Source organism: Coenobita brevimanus, chromosome 63, assembly GCF_032717465.1.
Source record: "Coenobita brevimanus isolate Jiangsu-jjx chromosome 63, ASM3271746v2, whole genome shotgun sequence".
Lineage (NCBI taxonomy): Eukaryota > Metazoa > Arthropoda > Malacostraca > Decapoda > Coenobitidae > Coenobita > Coenobita brevimanus.
This window is the reverse complement of record NC_137016.1, coordinates 40680995-40696265: the sequence shown is the minus strand read 5'-3', so window position 1 is coordinate 40696265 and position 15271 is coordinate 40680995. Positions and strand designations below refer to the sequence as shown.

At 40.4% G+C, this 15271-nt stretch overlaps 1 protein-coding gene across 1 annotated transcript in view; it reads right to left on the bottom strand.

Annotated features, from left to right (window-relative positions):
* The window catches only part of hppy (MAP4K3-like protein hppy), a 104667-nt gene that overhangs the window by 64770 nt on the left and 24626 nt on the right, over positions 1-15271 (bottom strand). Inside the window, exons 6-10 of the mRNA XM_080276052.1 lie at positions 12951-13160; positions 9565-9714; positions 8673-8766; positions 7205-7311; positions 5315-5394 (exon numbers count right to left, since the gene is read on the bottom strand). Coding sequence (XP_080132178.1) covers positions 5315-5394; positions 7205-7311; positions 8673-8766; positions 9565-9714; positions 12951-13160 — 641 coding nt within the window. The remainder of the gene's footprint in view (positions 1-5314; positions 5395-7204; positions 7312-8672; positions 8767-9564; positions 9715-12950; positions 13161-15271) is intronic.

Genomic DNA, 15271 nt, shown 5'->3' with positions numbered 1-15271 from the left:
AATCCATCCTTTGATTCTAAGAGGCATCATTAACCTCCTCAGCCTAGGGATATAATTTATATTTTATTCTTGCTGCTACGAAATGATGTTATTCAACCTTGGAAAGGTCTCTTGAACTGAAGGAATTTAGTTAGGAATCTAATCCCTTCAATTCAGAAAGTCTCTCTTCAGTTGCAAAAGATTGTGTGGAGAAGTATAAAATTAACACATCATTTCCATGCTGTGAGTCAAGTATACTGTATTTTCTCCAGCACAGTCTGCTCATCAACATGATCACCAAACACTGCTGTACTGTCCAAAATCACCCCAACTGGTGTATGTATTTCCATTTTAAGTTCAATATATTTGCAATATGACTAACCTCCATCAGACAGCCAATCAGTGGTTAAACACTGGCTTAATTTATCTTGAAAGTCTGCTTCAGAACCCTACTGCCTTTGGAAGTATTCCTATGCACATAAAAAATTCTTTACAATTATCCTCCTATCCGATTTCCTACACTGCCAGAATGGGAGAAAAATATGTTCACAACTACATTATCTTCTCATCACTGCACACATTGTTCTGTTGTCATTTTCCATCCATTTTGAGAACTGTCATAAAAGTGTATGGACTGAACCAATCCACTTCAGTGCTGGTGGCTTTATTAGCTGTTTCAACCTTTCATTGCTATGGTTGCACTTGAACGATTTATCAAAGCTAAATTTATGACATTTTATTCAGCTGAGGCAGTTACTAGCAGTTTAATGGCTAATAAAAGGATAGCTTTCAAACCTCTAATTACTGTAGTCTAACTCAGCTGAATGAAACAATCTTGTGGTAGCCTGAATAATATAATTTAATGCACCTACTGAATGCAAATGAACCAAGAGACACGGGTGAAGGCCACCCTTAACATATCCAAATGCCTCAGTCAAACCCTCTCAAATGTCTTCACTCCACCCGTGAACATGAAGGGAATGTGACAGTGCTGCCACTTGAATATAATACACAGCCTTGTCTGATCTCAGTCTAAAATACTGTGATGCAAAGTGCTGAAAGCAACATTTTACTTGTTATGGCTTTGTTATATGTTCCATGAACACAAAAGGTACTGATATTGGTGGTGCTAATTTACAGTAAAAAATTACTGTCAATACTGCTGCAATGATTTATGGCTTACAAGCTCCATTTTGGGAAGCCCACCGGAGATGGTCAAGACTGAACTGCCTCCAGGTAACTTGTTCTTATATATATGTCTCCCACTCTATCAAACACTTCTCTTCCTCTTCATTCTCTTACCTTAAAATGTGTTGCAAGAAATTCACTCCAACCAAAACAGCACTACCTTTAACACTTTCTCATTATTTCTGACCGAGTGCAAACAAAACATAACTTGATATTCACCATGTGGTTGCACTGTTGCACCTTTACAGTTTTCACTCATGTAAAGTGAGTGAGGTTCTGGATATGGTTTCACATGGTGGCATTATATAATCAGGCAGATCTACTGCCCAGTTTTACAAACATCCCTCAACTCTTCCCCTATCCCCAGAAGGGAAGATAGTGGATTGCAGGAAGATTAACTTCAGTCTGCAGTCCTCTAGGTTCACATATACGTGAGCCTGGGGCCACAACAACAACAAACTGAGTGGATTAGACAGTCTTAGCATTCCTACAGTCATTGCCTGCATAAGGTAATAATTCTTTAAAGTTTCAATTAAGACTTTCCCAACCAAAACAGTTGTAGCTGGGATTAATTTAACAATTTCTGCTAAGGTCTGTGTGCTTTTTCACAGTATATTCTTAAACATAAGGCAGATGCCCCACCCTTGGTAATTTGAAGACATCTGGAGTAAAACTAAAAGACAGGTAAAAAAAATAAAAACTTCGAAGAAACTGCTTCATTCTGGACTACCTCATTATGCCTCATTAAAACAAACGTCTTGAGATGACAACAATACAGCCTTCAACTGGTCATGCCCCACAGAGAAACAGTAAACAAAATACAGAGGACGGACAACCAATGAGAATATATCAAAACAGCAAAAATACAAATCATGGTGGGAAAATAAGGTAAAAAAAAAAATAATAATAATAAAATAATAATAATAATAATAATATGATTAGTAGAAAGGTTAAACAACTTGTATGAAATGAAAGCATTCTTGGCTGGTTAAAAACTGTAAAGTATGAAAACAGCAATTAAGGTAAGCCTGCTACACTGGTGATTAAACTAGTAACCAAAGGTGAAGCAATAAATACAAAGAAGGTGGTGAGACGGCACACACCAACAATAATTTATGCAAAAGGTTAATGTTATTCAGCTTACATATGGATAATTCTACCTCAGTGCACAACTCTGTCACTCAACAGGGTAAAGGGAAAAATTCATGAGCTTAGTTACACAATATGTACAAATTTCACAGAATCTCTACAGAACTCAATGAGTCATATGGGAATGACTACTGTACTTTCAATCAGGCCTCTGTCCTGTTAATCCAACTAGTAATGGTAATGTTTATATATATATTCTGTACATATGCATTACTCCACAGTAATCAAAATGTATGATTTGTTGATTTCACCATAATGAACATACTGATTGCTATAGCAACATACTGTATTATTAGTTTACAAAAAAAAAGTATTTTTCATTATGTAACTGAGCTACTGTGCTGATGTGGTAGAAATCCACATATGAAACCAATTCAAACCTTATTTTTCTAATTACTGCAGGTACTGTACAATTTATTCATGGGCCACTGATGTCTGTCTCATGCAAAAGACAAACATTACTGAGCAACTAAGCTTGAAGAATTCAAACCCTCTTCTCTTCATTCATAAAGAAGGCTGTGAGTCATCTTGTCAAGGGAATGTATCCATATGTAACTCATAATCAAACAGCCAGCACTGCTGTTATTTTTAATTTATTATTTTTGGCACATCCACTTAGATAAATAATAGAACACACAGAGTAAGAGATAAAATAAGGAGCTGCACAGACAAGCAATGTTAGTCCTCACCTTGTAATCATTCAATAGGCAAGCCTCAGTGCTACACTCTACAGTTACTAGAATGGATCATTTGCCTAGGGTTTGTGCAAGATGGACTCAAGTAATATTTCCTCCATCAGCTACTCCTAATTGAGATGCTGAAGTGATTTAACATACATATGGTGATGTAATGTGATTTTTTTTAAATACAATATTTTGCTTAACCATTGTGTCTCTGGATGCCAGACTTGGGGTGGTATTCTTGAGAGCTTAGGAGACTTTCCAGCACCTCTTTCTTCGTGATTTACCATGATTATTACATCTCAGTATCAAATCCTCTTTACCTTTTTAATACTAGCTCATCTTGAATATTCAACCTCAGTATTCTCTTTCATTTTATTTATACCTGCAACTGTAGGGAAGTGATGGGTTGCTTTATACACTTGCTTTAGTTTCCAGTCCATAGCAAAACATCAATTGTACCATGGCCAACCTCAATGAGGCAATTCCTCATGCAATTGTATGGCACTATCTGAATATTATTTAATCTGAAGTGTAACAAATAACATACAAGACAACAATGATATTTGCTATGCAGAAATAAACAATTAAGTAAGAGGTGCTTGAAGGCCAACTAAGCAGACAAGTATACAGCTTTTAATTGTGTGGGTAAAGGAGGGTACAACATTTACTCATAAAGAATACACTGACACAGATTATAAAGGGTTATCTTGTATCAAAAAACTCTCTCTCTCTCTCTCTCTCTCTCTAAATATATATATGTACACTAACTCACTGAGACCCAAGGGAATCTTTCTAATTCTATTCTTGCCAACTCCTTATGCCTTTATTCAGTTTAGGATAGATTTTTTTGAACAGGCTCAAATGCAACCTTCATAAATCCTTTGAAAATGACATGCCTTTCCAAAGCTGAATAAAAACATCAGGTAGCAGTGAGAATAAACTAAAAAGGATGTCACTTGGATTCAAGGAGTTAAGCTTTTGAGGGAGAAAAAAGTATAAAAAAAAGTGATGCAAACTTTTTACATTCTTTTTGCAATTTTATGACACTCTGAAATTACTAATGAATTAATCAAGACTCTAAGACAAAAAGAAAGCCTAAGTGTTACAAGTGACTCACAATTAAATATACTGTACTAAATTTTTATGAGCTCCTATTTCAGAAGTCCTGGGAAATATGGGAAAAACTTTACGAGGTTATTCTTGAGTAAATTTTGAGTAACCGGTAGAAATGTTACTACTGCACTGACATGGATCCAATTCTCAGCTGTTCTGAGGCTACATTTACTGATGAACTCCAGAGTGAATTTTAATGGAGACCATTAGTAACTGCAGCTCCATACATACATCATTTAATCCTGTGTTGTCCCATGAGATGCGTAGAAGCCTGAGGCAAGGCAAGTTGGTCCTGACATTCAAGATGAGCGACCAGCCTCATTCATCCCTGAGCAGCATTAAGTGAGCGATTAGCCCGAACCACCTCTTGGATATACATTGACAAAGGCTCAATCTGGTTGGAACACCTTAATTACCCACTAAACAACCAGACCCCATAGCCTGGTTATATGGTTACCAACCAGCGTATCAAATGGTTTCCTGGTGTACAGGAAATGAATTGGCTAGTCACTCAGTGTAGAGCCACTGTAGACAGAGAGAAGAGGAAAGAAGGTAGGAAAGGACCTAGGTTGGTGTAGCACTTCCAACTCATGATTAGCTCAAGAATAACCTATGTAAGTTTGTCACATATTTCCTAGCACAACCCTTTACAGTATTCGGATGAAATGCAAAGAAAATGACTGAGCTAGTAAGTCATGGATTAAGGAGATTATTTATCACTTGAAAATACATTATTACTCACACAAAATCAACAGGAATAACCATGCAATTGCTCGCCAAGGCAGGCAATGAGTAGATGGCAATTAAAGAGTGAACTTATGACTGGTGAAAATGTGATGGCTACTCTTAACCCCTTGAATCCCAGACATTTTTTTTTTTTTTAAAGCTTATTTTTACTGCTGTCAGATGATTTTACTCTAGTTAGGAAAGGCCTCTCGTATTCTGTGCTTGTCTTGGTATCTGTATCTTTATTCTAAAAGGTTCATTAAAGCTCTATGTAACCCCTTCAGTTGAAAGGCAGTCCTAAAATGGGCAAAATTACCAAGGGCTAACAAGAACAGACTGAATACTACCTCATTGGATTCAGGGGTTAACTGTCCTTACCCATCTCACCCTGCCCCATCCCATCCCTCCCTGTCTTGTCCATTCCTGTCCCACCCTGAGCCCTAAGACTAAAAGTAATGGGAGAAAGGAACACTTACTTGGTTTTGACTTCACTATCTGGGTCGTTTACCATCCAGGACTCGGCCACATCATGGTTGTCCAGGGAGACTTCACCTTCCTGGGGGATACATATACACAATTTAAGATTTGCAAAAGTCCATTTCAACACAATTTACTGGTACTTCTATTAGCCTGACTGTCCACCAGCCGTCTGTTTTTTAACTGACCTGTCTATGTGTACCTGCCTTTCTCCATATTTATCTATTCACCTATCTGTACTCATCTACCTAGCTGTTTATCTATCTATTTAACTATTCATGTATCTCTCTCCATGCTTGTCTCCTTACCAGTACCTCTCCTTTATCTCTGTTTAGCTGGCTAACTGCCTCCCTATTATGTGAGGTGCCTCAGAATTAACTATTGGTAGCTAAACAAATATCAAATACAAAACAGTGGCTTTGGTCTGACTCCAGTTCTATTTTCTGCCCACATTCATCTACAAGAATTACAAGTACAATTATTTGAATTCAGAGTACAATACATCTTGGGAAGTTAAATGAAGTTGTCTTTTCCTAACATTCAGTATATGTACACAACTTCTTATAAACATAATTTGACAGCTACTTTGAACAACATAAACATTCTGAACATACACAATAACCCAAAGACAGAAACTGAGCAAAGATTTTAGAAGACAATCCCCATTATATGTAATAAGCTGTTGTAGCCTCAGCTTCATCAGATACATGAGCCTGTTGAGCTGTAGAATGAAGCTGCCCTTCTGCATACTACCATCCTCCTTTAGGAGGACTGAGAGGGGACTGAGGGACATTTGTATAACAAGGAAGCTCCACCACCTGGTCACACTGGTGCCACTGTGTGAAGGTCTCTCTCTCTAGTATCAAGAGGAATTTTATATATATATATATATATATATATATATATATATATATATGAGGAACACACTGAGGTGGTTTGGCCATGTGGAGAGGATGGAGGGTGAAAGACTGACAAAGAGAGTGTATGTGAGTGAGGTGGAGGGGGGAAGAGGGAGGGGGAGGCCGAGGATGAGATGGAGGGATGGGGTGGGGAGGTATATGAGAGAGGGGGGTGTGAGTTGGGAGCAGGGCAGTGAAATGGCGGGGGACAAGGCGACTTGGAGGCGATTTGTTTGTGGCCACCCCAAACGGGATTGAGGCGTCTGGCAATAGATAGATAGATAGACAGATATATATATATATATATATATATTTATGTGAAAGAATGAAGGAAAGAAAGACAGAAGAGGATGGACAGAAAGAAGGACGAGGGAGAGGAAAAGGCAGACGCCTGAGAGCAGCACTACATCGAATGAGTGGATGGTGAGTGCCCCCAACTACCACTAATATATATATATATATATATATATATCATCATTATCATCATCACGAGCCGTTTAAGTATCCACTGCAGGACCGGCCTATCCCGACCAAAGTAGAGACGATACAGCCAATGTATCTCTACCAAGTGGCTTTGGCTGTCTGGCAGAGATTGTATGTAGGGTGAGAAGTGCTTGTAAGTGTAACTGTAGTGTTGTAGTGGCTTTGGATGTGTGTGTAGTTTGTGAACCAAGTGTAATGTGCCCGCGCAAAACGACTGGGTGCAAACATACTTTACATTACACGACACTGGTTCAACCACAGCACCCCTGGTGTCCGCCAAAGCAGTACATGGCCGGGAGAACTCTTCCAACGTTTATTACCCTGGTGGGGCGTGAACCCTCGCTCTTCAGCGTGCGAAAACACACACTTTACCACTGTACCACAGAGGCTTATATATATATATATATTAGAAGGCTATTTCTAAATGAAAATCGCCTGCATTCAGCAGCGAGTGAGTCATGGGAGTCTAAGAGTTAAGAGTGAAAAGCTGCTTTATCATTATTTCACCTCCATGGCTGGGTCCCACGGCTGGCCAGCAGCGGTGGAGTAACGGGCAGGGGGAGGTTCTGCGTTGAGCTCAGTCACCAATGGAGGATCAAAGTTCACGGACTCCACTGGGGGCACAAATGGGGGAAGGTCAGTGATGTATGATTATTATGCCCTTGAATATAGTAATGTCCATGTGTAGTTTATTCTTGATGCTTCCAGACATCTTTAATCAATTTAGGAGGGACTTTTTGTACTGAAGGGTTTAATAAAGGGTATGCCTAATTCCTCAAACATGAAAAGTCTTCCCTCGGGTAAATATCGTCATCTGGAGGTAACATGAATAAACTAAGATGGGAATCTTTAGATTCAAGAAGTTAAGCTTTCCACTGATGCTGGTGCTTGTAGGTTTTTATCCAGGTTAAAATTAGAATATTTTGCTCAACTGCAAGTAGTTTTAACTATCATGTACTTCAAACAAGTAGCACTTCAGATTTTCTATTAGGGCTAATACTAATATATTTTGTTCATTTAAGAAAAAACCTGGCCATCAAGTGCTTCATAAACCAGAATCATCCTTTATTAATAAATGCTATATCTTGAACTATGCTACGTCTATGATTAGGAACTACTGTTCACCCAAGAGAAATCCTAGCAGTAAAGTAAAAACTGAAACTGACCCTAATAAATGAATGTCTGTCACGGGTATCATCATCTTTATCTATGACTCATAAAAACAAATATGATAGCTAGGATCTACAATAAAAATAAATAAATAAAATGGATCAAGCATTCAATAAGTCATAAGCTGTGGCATCCCCAAGCACACACACACCAACATACATACACAATTCAATGTCAATAATCAGATATCACAGATGCATATTAACCATCCAACCATCCATCATCCAATCCTACGTTGTCCCATGAGGGGCGTAGGAGCCCGGGGCTAGGCAAGTTGGTCCTGACATTTAAGATGAGAGTAAGCAGATTAACATACTACAGTATAAATGAAAAAGGGCATGAGAGCTTCCATAAGTGGTGTGAATGCAGCCTGCACCATGGTTCATGTTATGCAGATGCATATATTCATCTGCTACTTTCCACAGAAAACAGACAGCCTGGGAACATGTTTTTACTTTGTTTGCACTGTCTCCTGATGACTTTATTCAGCAGAGGATATACTTTCCAAACTGGTGGGGTTACTTACAGCATTAATAAATTACTTAAATTACATAGGCCTTTCCTAAGTTGAACATATTGTCTAGTAGCTGCACAAGTACACTAAAAAGGACATCAACAAGATTCAAGGAGTTAATAAAGTTGTAGCAGGGAAGCCAAGAATCTGCAGCATAAAATAAAGTGTAAAAAATATTCAGAAGAATATTACTGCAAACCTACTATAAATCAATTTCCCTTTATTAAAGCAGAGGTATGTGGGATCCCTCCCTCTTGCCCTCCCTCCCTGACAGTACAATAATGGTCTTACTGTGCAGCTCAGACTTGGTTCTCTGCTTGGGACGGGCTGGAGTCCTCGAGGTTATTCTCTGAGGAACGTTGGTCACTGCACCTTCCTCATCCATCTGGTTTGCAGCATGGTGGGTAAGAGGAATGGTCAAATTCCTGTTCTAACTTAATGACTGCGTGGTATGGTACATGTAAACCACAACTACAAACAAACTTATCAATTCATCAAAGAACATAATATGTACTGAATACTATTACACATATCCTCCTAAGCTAATTCAGAACAGTGACAAAGGTGTAGGTAAATGCAATAATTTAAGGCAGAAAACTGCCATCTTTATGTATAATTTCTGAACAGGAATATGACTAATATGATGAACAATCACTAAAACTTCAGTTCCCACTATTTCAACAGAGTAAACAGAATCCACAGAAGGAGAACTACAGTTCAACTACAGTAAAAGCTATAAACAGTATGCAGTGAAATGGAGTTATGTATCAATCATCAAGACTTTCACATTCATGAGGCAGGAAGGATCAAGGAATGGGGAATATAAAGTTCGAAAGCAGTAGAAGCTATCAACTGTACATGATGAAACTAAATCATGGTCTTACAAATTTATCCTTCAAAAATTTAAACTTTATTCCACAAGTGACTATGTACAGTCAAATACAACAGCCTGTTTGCATCTTCCGCCTTTATTTCAACACTGGACTCATAGACACTTAATGTGATGTAATGAACTAAAAAGTATACTACCATTCATCTGTGGGAGACAATAAGTACCTTTGTCCACCATGTCTCAATCAGGCATCTATGAATCCAGCAATAAGAAAGAAACAGAAGTGCATGGACTTTCATATTTGACTGTACTACAAGCCGATGCCAACCAACATACTGTAAATCCTCTGACCTCAAGCTCTGGTGGGAAAGAGTGCTGAGGGTTGTGTGCCTTCTGCAGCAGTTCTATTGCCAGCCACTTGGGCAGATCCGCTGCCACAAACGAATGCGTCAGCAACTTGTCTGCAGTCGGCCGTCTCTTTGGGTTCTTGGTCAGGGCCAGCTGGGAGAGGAGACATAAGTAGCAATGAGCCTTTCTGCAGCTAACAGGTATACAGTTAGTCCTCAATTTTGTCAGTAACAGAAATCAATGTTAACACCTCCCCCCACCAGTTCACAATTTTTTAAGTGTATATAGGGCACATCAGTTCAAGTAAATAAACATTTTGTCATACTGCACCATTGTAAAAGTACAGTCAAGTAAAAGTCTCTGACTCACCCTTCGCCGTGTAAACCTCTTTTCTAGCCCTACGCTTGGCAGCCACGTTTTCCTCTTTGATACCACCCTTCTTCCATTCCTGGAAAAAGACTTCTTTTCCCCTTAACTGCAGTTTCTGCACCATCATTCCACCACCAAGTCACTTTATGTCTTGGTGGGCCTCTTGTCCATCCACATACTGAACTATTTACTCAAGAGGTTGCTCTTGAGGGCTCTGTACTGTACATTAACACTTCTGCTAACGTCTCCCTGTTCAGCCACCACTCTCCTCATCTCGCTATAGAAGACATCCTTTACTGCTTGGTTTTTCAGCTTCCACATTTTCCTCCTAGGTGCAGAAGTCTTCTTTTTTATCACCCGCTCCTAAAGCACCATTTCACATATCAACAACTTGTGTTGCTACACACACTCCTCGCTCTCTATAACTTTAACATCCATCACTAACTTCCTATCAGCCCTCCTGACATGAAACAGTCTACCTGGCTGCTATTTCCCCGACTTATATGTAATCAACTTTCTCTTTTCCTAAAATATGTGTTGCAAACAATCACGTTCATTGTCCCTCCAAACTCGAGTATCCTTTCCCCTTCCTCACTTCTTGTACCATACGTGCATCCCCCATGTATTCTTCCATATCCTTGAGCTCCTTCACCTACATGACCATTTAAGTCCCCTCCCAAAACTACAATCTCATCATCCCCCACACCACTTACCATATGTATTATGTCATTCCAAAATCTATCCTTTTCTACCTCATCCAAGCCTGCCTGAGGAGCATACGCCAATATAAATGCAACCATTTTCCCATCGAACAAAATTTTCACTGCAATTATCCTATCATTTATTCTCATAACATTCATGACATATTCCAACCATTTCTCCCCAACTAACACAGCCACATCACCATATCCATCTGTCCTACCCTGCCAAAACAACTTATAATAACAATCCCTCCCAGCAATCTTTCTGGCTGATCCACCCTTATACCAGACTTCTTGCATACATCTCCCATCCACTCACCTCCTACTCAATGCCTCAACCACTTCCCCCACTCTATCTCCCAAAATTTCCATATTCCATGACATCACTCTGATCTCTCTTGGTGATTTAGTTGAGTGAAGACGAAGGGGAGCTGCAAGGCTTTGTGGATGAGTTTGAGAGAGTGTGTAAGAAACAGAATCTAAAGGTGAATGTAGGGAAGAGTAAAGTGATGGTCTTTGAGAGGGGTGAAGTCAGTGAATGTACAGTGAGGTTGGATGGTGAGGAATTGGAAAATGTGAGTACGTTTAAGTACTTGAGTAGTGTGATGAGTATGGATGGAGGTTTGGAGGGTGAAGTGCTTGAAAGGGTACAGCAGGGAAGAAAGGTTGCTGGTTCTTTGAAAGCAGTGATAAGAAACAGGGAAGTGAGCATGGAAGTGAAAAAGTTACTACATGACAGTATTGTGATACCAACTCTAACGTATGGAAGTGAAGCTTGGACGTTGTTGGAAGGACACAAGTCAAGCGTGAGAGCAGTGGAAATGAGTTATTTAAGAGGAGCCTGTGGAGTCACATGGAGAGACAGGCTGATGAATGAGGATATAAAGGAGCGTTGTGGTGTGGATGTGGATGTGATAGGAAGTGTTGAGGAACACACTGAGGTGGTTTGGCCATGTGGAGAGAATGGACAGTGAAAGACTGACAAAGAGAGTGTATGTGAGCGAGGTGGAGGGGGGAAGAGGGAGGGGAAGGCCGAGGATGAGATGGAGGGATGGGGTGGAGAGGTATATGAGAGAGGGGGGTGTGAGTTGGGAGCAGGGCAGAGAAATGGCGGGGGACAGGGCGACTTGGAGGCGATTTGTTTGTGGCCACCCCAAACGGGATTGAGGCGTCTGGCAATAGATAGATAGATAGACAGAAGCTCGCTTTAAATTTCATTCCATAACTTGGTCATAATCAGTAAATAATAAAGAGGCAAGACACAGCACAGGCCCCACCCACTCCACAGTCCCAGGTCCTGGCAATGAATCTGGGACCCCTAGACCACAGCCTCAACCAGTGGTAGTGGCCTTAGGGCACCCTGCCAGGACAGCTACAGGGTCACCCTCCAAGCGCGTCTTGGCACTGTAACTGAACCGCCAATATACACCCACTGATTGGGCAGCCTCCTGGGGAGTTACTCCCAGGTCCAGGCCCCTCTCTACTGAGCAGATGCAGCAGCTTGGGAACCGCAATGCCCTGTACCCTCTAGCACAGGTTTGAGCCCCATCTCACTCCGGCCCCGTGATCTATACTGGTGAAGCCCTCATCATGCCTCCCCTCAAATGGTCCACCACTAGATAGTGGGGGCAATGAGTTCTGGCCGCATGCCCTTTCTGGCATCAACCCCTGTAACATAGTGGGGCACGTTGAGTGATACGTAAAGCATATTGGTGTAGTGTGTGAGATAGTTAGAGGAACCGTTGGGAGAGTATGCTGGTCTACTCTCCATGTTAGTGTCACAATGAAAAGGTCAGCAATGGGGGATGGTTAGGTAGCTAGTGAAACAGGAGCACCAGCCCTTCCTATCACCAGCATTCCCATTCCCCTTGGGAGTACCACCCTGATTGGCTACTGCTACAGCCTCCTCAACATAATACAGTACACTATTAAAGCATATCCCAAACTGCACCCAATATCCCATTCTACAAAACATACACAACCAACTGCAATGTTAATGATGTTGTTGCCAACACAGTGCACACTGTCACCACTATGTTGTTAAAATCACAGACTCATCTGGATGTAAATCAGGTGAATATCACAGACTCATCTGGGTGTGAATCGGGTGAACTATGGAATACTGGCCATTTATACTGGGCGCTCCCAGGGATATTTGCTTAAGTCAGGTTGAGGGACTGATTGTGTTATAAGAGAGAGGTGCCTGAGGTGAGTAAGTGTACTGTGGTGTGAGGAGTTGCATAACTGCCCAGTGAGGGCAAAGTGGATTGAGTGTAAGGTTTATTTTGTGTTGGTATTGATGCCAAAACTATAACTCACCTTAACAAAATGGTGAAAGTTTTGTGTCCACTTGTTCTTATCCTTGAGAGTGGGTGGCTTGAAACCACTTTTGGACATGAGGAATAGTGCCCGCATAGGGTGCAGGTCGAACATGGGCGGCTGGAGCTCGGCCAATTCAATGGCTGTCACACCCACCGCCCAAATATCACAGAGCTGGTTGTACCCTCCCTTCCTCTCCACTGCTGCTACCTGGAGTGGGATAGGCAGGGATGGGTTAATGACTATGACAGTACCGCATACCAATGTAATAAAATCATCATCGTCATCTCACCTCTTTATCCCAGCCAAATGTGGGGATGTAGGACCTGGGGGGGGGGGGGAGAGAATTATACCTGATGTACAGAGAGAGAGAGAGAGAGAGAGAGAGAATTATACTTGGTGTGTATATATATATATATATATATATATATATATATATATATATATATATATATATATACAGGCAAACCCCAATTTAACAATGCAAAATGATGCAACTGGTTAAAAACCCATCACTAGATGGGATATCATATCTCGGGGTAGATTTGACACATGAAGTAAAAGGATGCATTTTTGAGCCTTCGGTTTCCCCCCCAATTAAGTCCTAAACCCACCCAAATGAGTCCAAAAGAAAAAGTTTAACGCCAATCTATATGGCCTAACAGCTGTAAAAGAAGCTAACCTAAGCCTAAAATCAGTGCCCGTCTCACAGTCAAGGTCAATGGAGAATGTGATCTCTGACTCGTGTTCAAACGCGGTAGAGAAGCAGCAGCATTGTATACAATCTCACCATCAGATGGTTCCGGGACAATTAAATAAACATCTGTTATGCATAATAATAATGTAAGAATGACAAAGAATCATCCAAGATGCAAACTGTTGTGACGGAGAATCTTTGATGTTTGGACGGGGAATTCTCTGGAGGAGGAATGCAATCAATGATGCGATTGGGAGAGCCTTTTCAACAGCCCCTCTTTATGTTGTTTTAGTTATTGTTCTGGTTGCTGAGATCCTTTATTTTCTTCTCTCTTATTTTCCAACATTTATTTACAAATTCCTTTGTATTTTTGAACCGTTTTCCCTTAAACAGCCCGAATATAAACACATACTTTATCGATGTCGTAGTTTTCATCAATGCAGGGAATATTTACTCATTAAGGCTTTCATAATTGTTAATATGTATTCATTTATTATGTATTCCAGGATAGGTTAGATGTTCAATGGTCAAACACGAAATATTCTTTGTTGAGTCACCTAGCTACCCACACTGTGTTCTATCTTGTCTGATGGACGAGAATCCATGCCCAAAATGACAGTGATCACTCCACCTATGACTAAAACACATTAATCTAAGTAAAAACATAAATCAACGTAAACACATAATTTGTCCAAAAAAAAAAAAAAAAAAAAAAAAAAAAAAAAAAACTGGGGCTCGGCCATCATCAGGTGGGCTAGGGTGGTATTTCTACCCCCCATCGCTATTCTGGGGTATTACTACTAGCGGTATCGCAAATCAGGGTTTGCCTGTATATATATATATACAGTCAAGTTGCCTAAAGCACTGCTAATTGGTTCTGGACCATGCTTGTGCCATAGTAAACCATGCCATAGAAATAACTAAACCTATGGGAAAATCGGTATTTGGTTCTGGACGTTCGCCCAAGGTCCCCTTTTTCACCCCACTTTTCCCCATTTTTCCTCACTTTACACATGCACACAATCAAGCAATCAGTCAATGCATGTATTACACGTAACAATAGGCACAAAAAATGAGAGGGTGATCAGCCTTGTGTCTACTTGGACAATACCACGCGCTGCAGATCGAGCAAAAAAAGATGGCTGAGGCTGCCTTGTCAAGCACTGATTAAAGAAGTTTATTTGATAAAGTTTGTATGCTCAAGTGTCAACAAAACTCACACTTACACATTAATAATCATTCTTATATACATGATGATGATGATGGGAAGCATTATACTTCGTCTTAGCTCAGAGATATATGCCTTGTCACTAACCTTATCACAGAGGTTTTAAGAACAAACCTATTAACTAGTCACAATACTGAAAGAATCTTTAATGTTTCAATACTTAACACAATGAGTTTGGTAAAGTTTAACCTCCTCACAAGAGAGAAAAAGTCCACAGTTGGAGATGAAGTGGTCCAGTCACCATCTTCTTTGTTTACAAACAGGGGAGTGTGCCGACCACCAGGGGAATTTGCCCGTGCGTTTCAAACCTTGCCGTGCCCACGCCATAGGTATTTTATGTGTGTGGTTTGTTTTGGGGGGTCTGGCACCTTGCCATGTCATAGAAAACTGTACCAG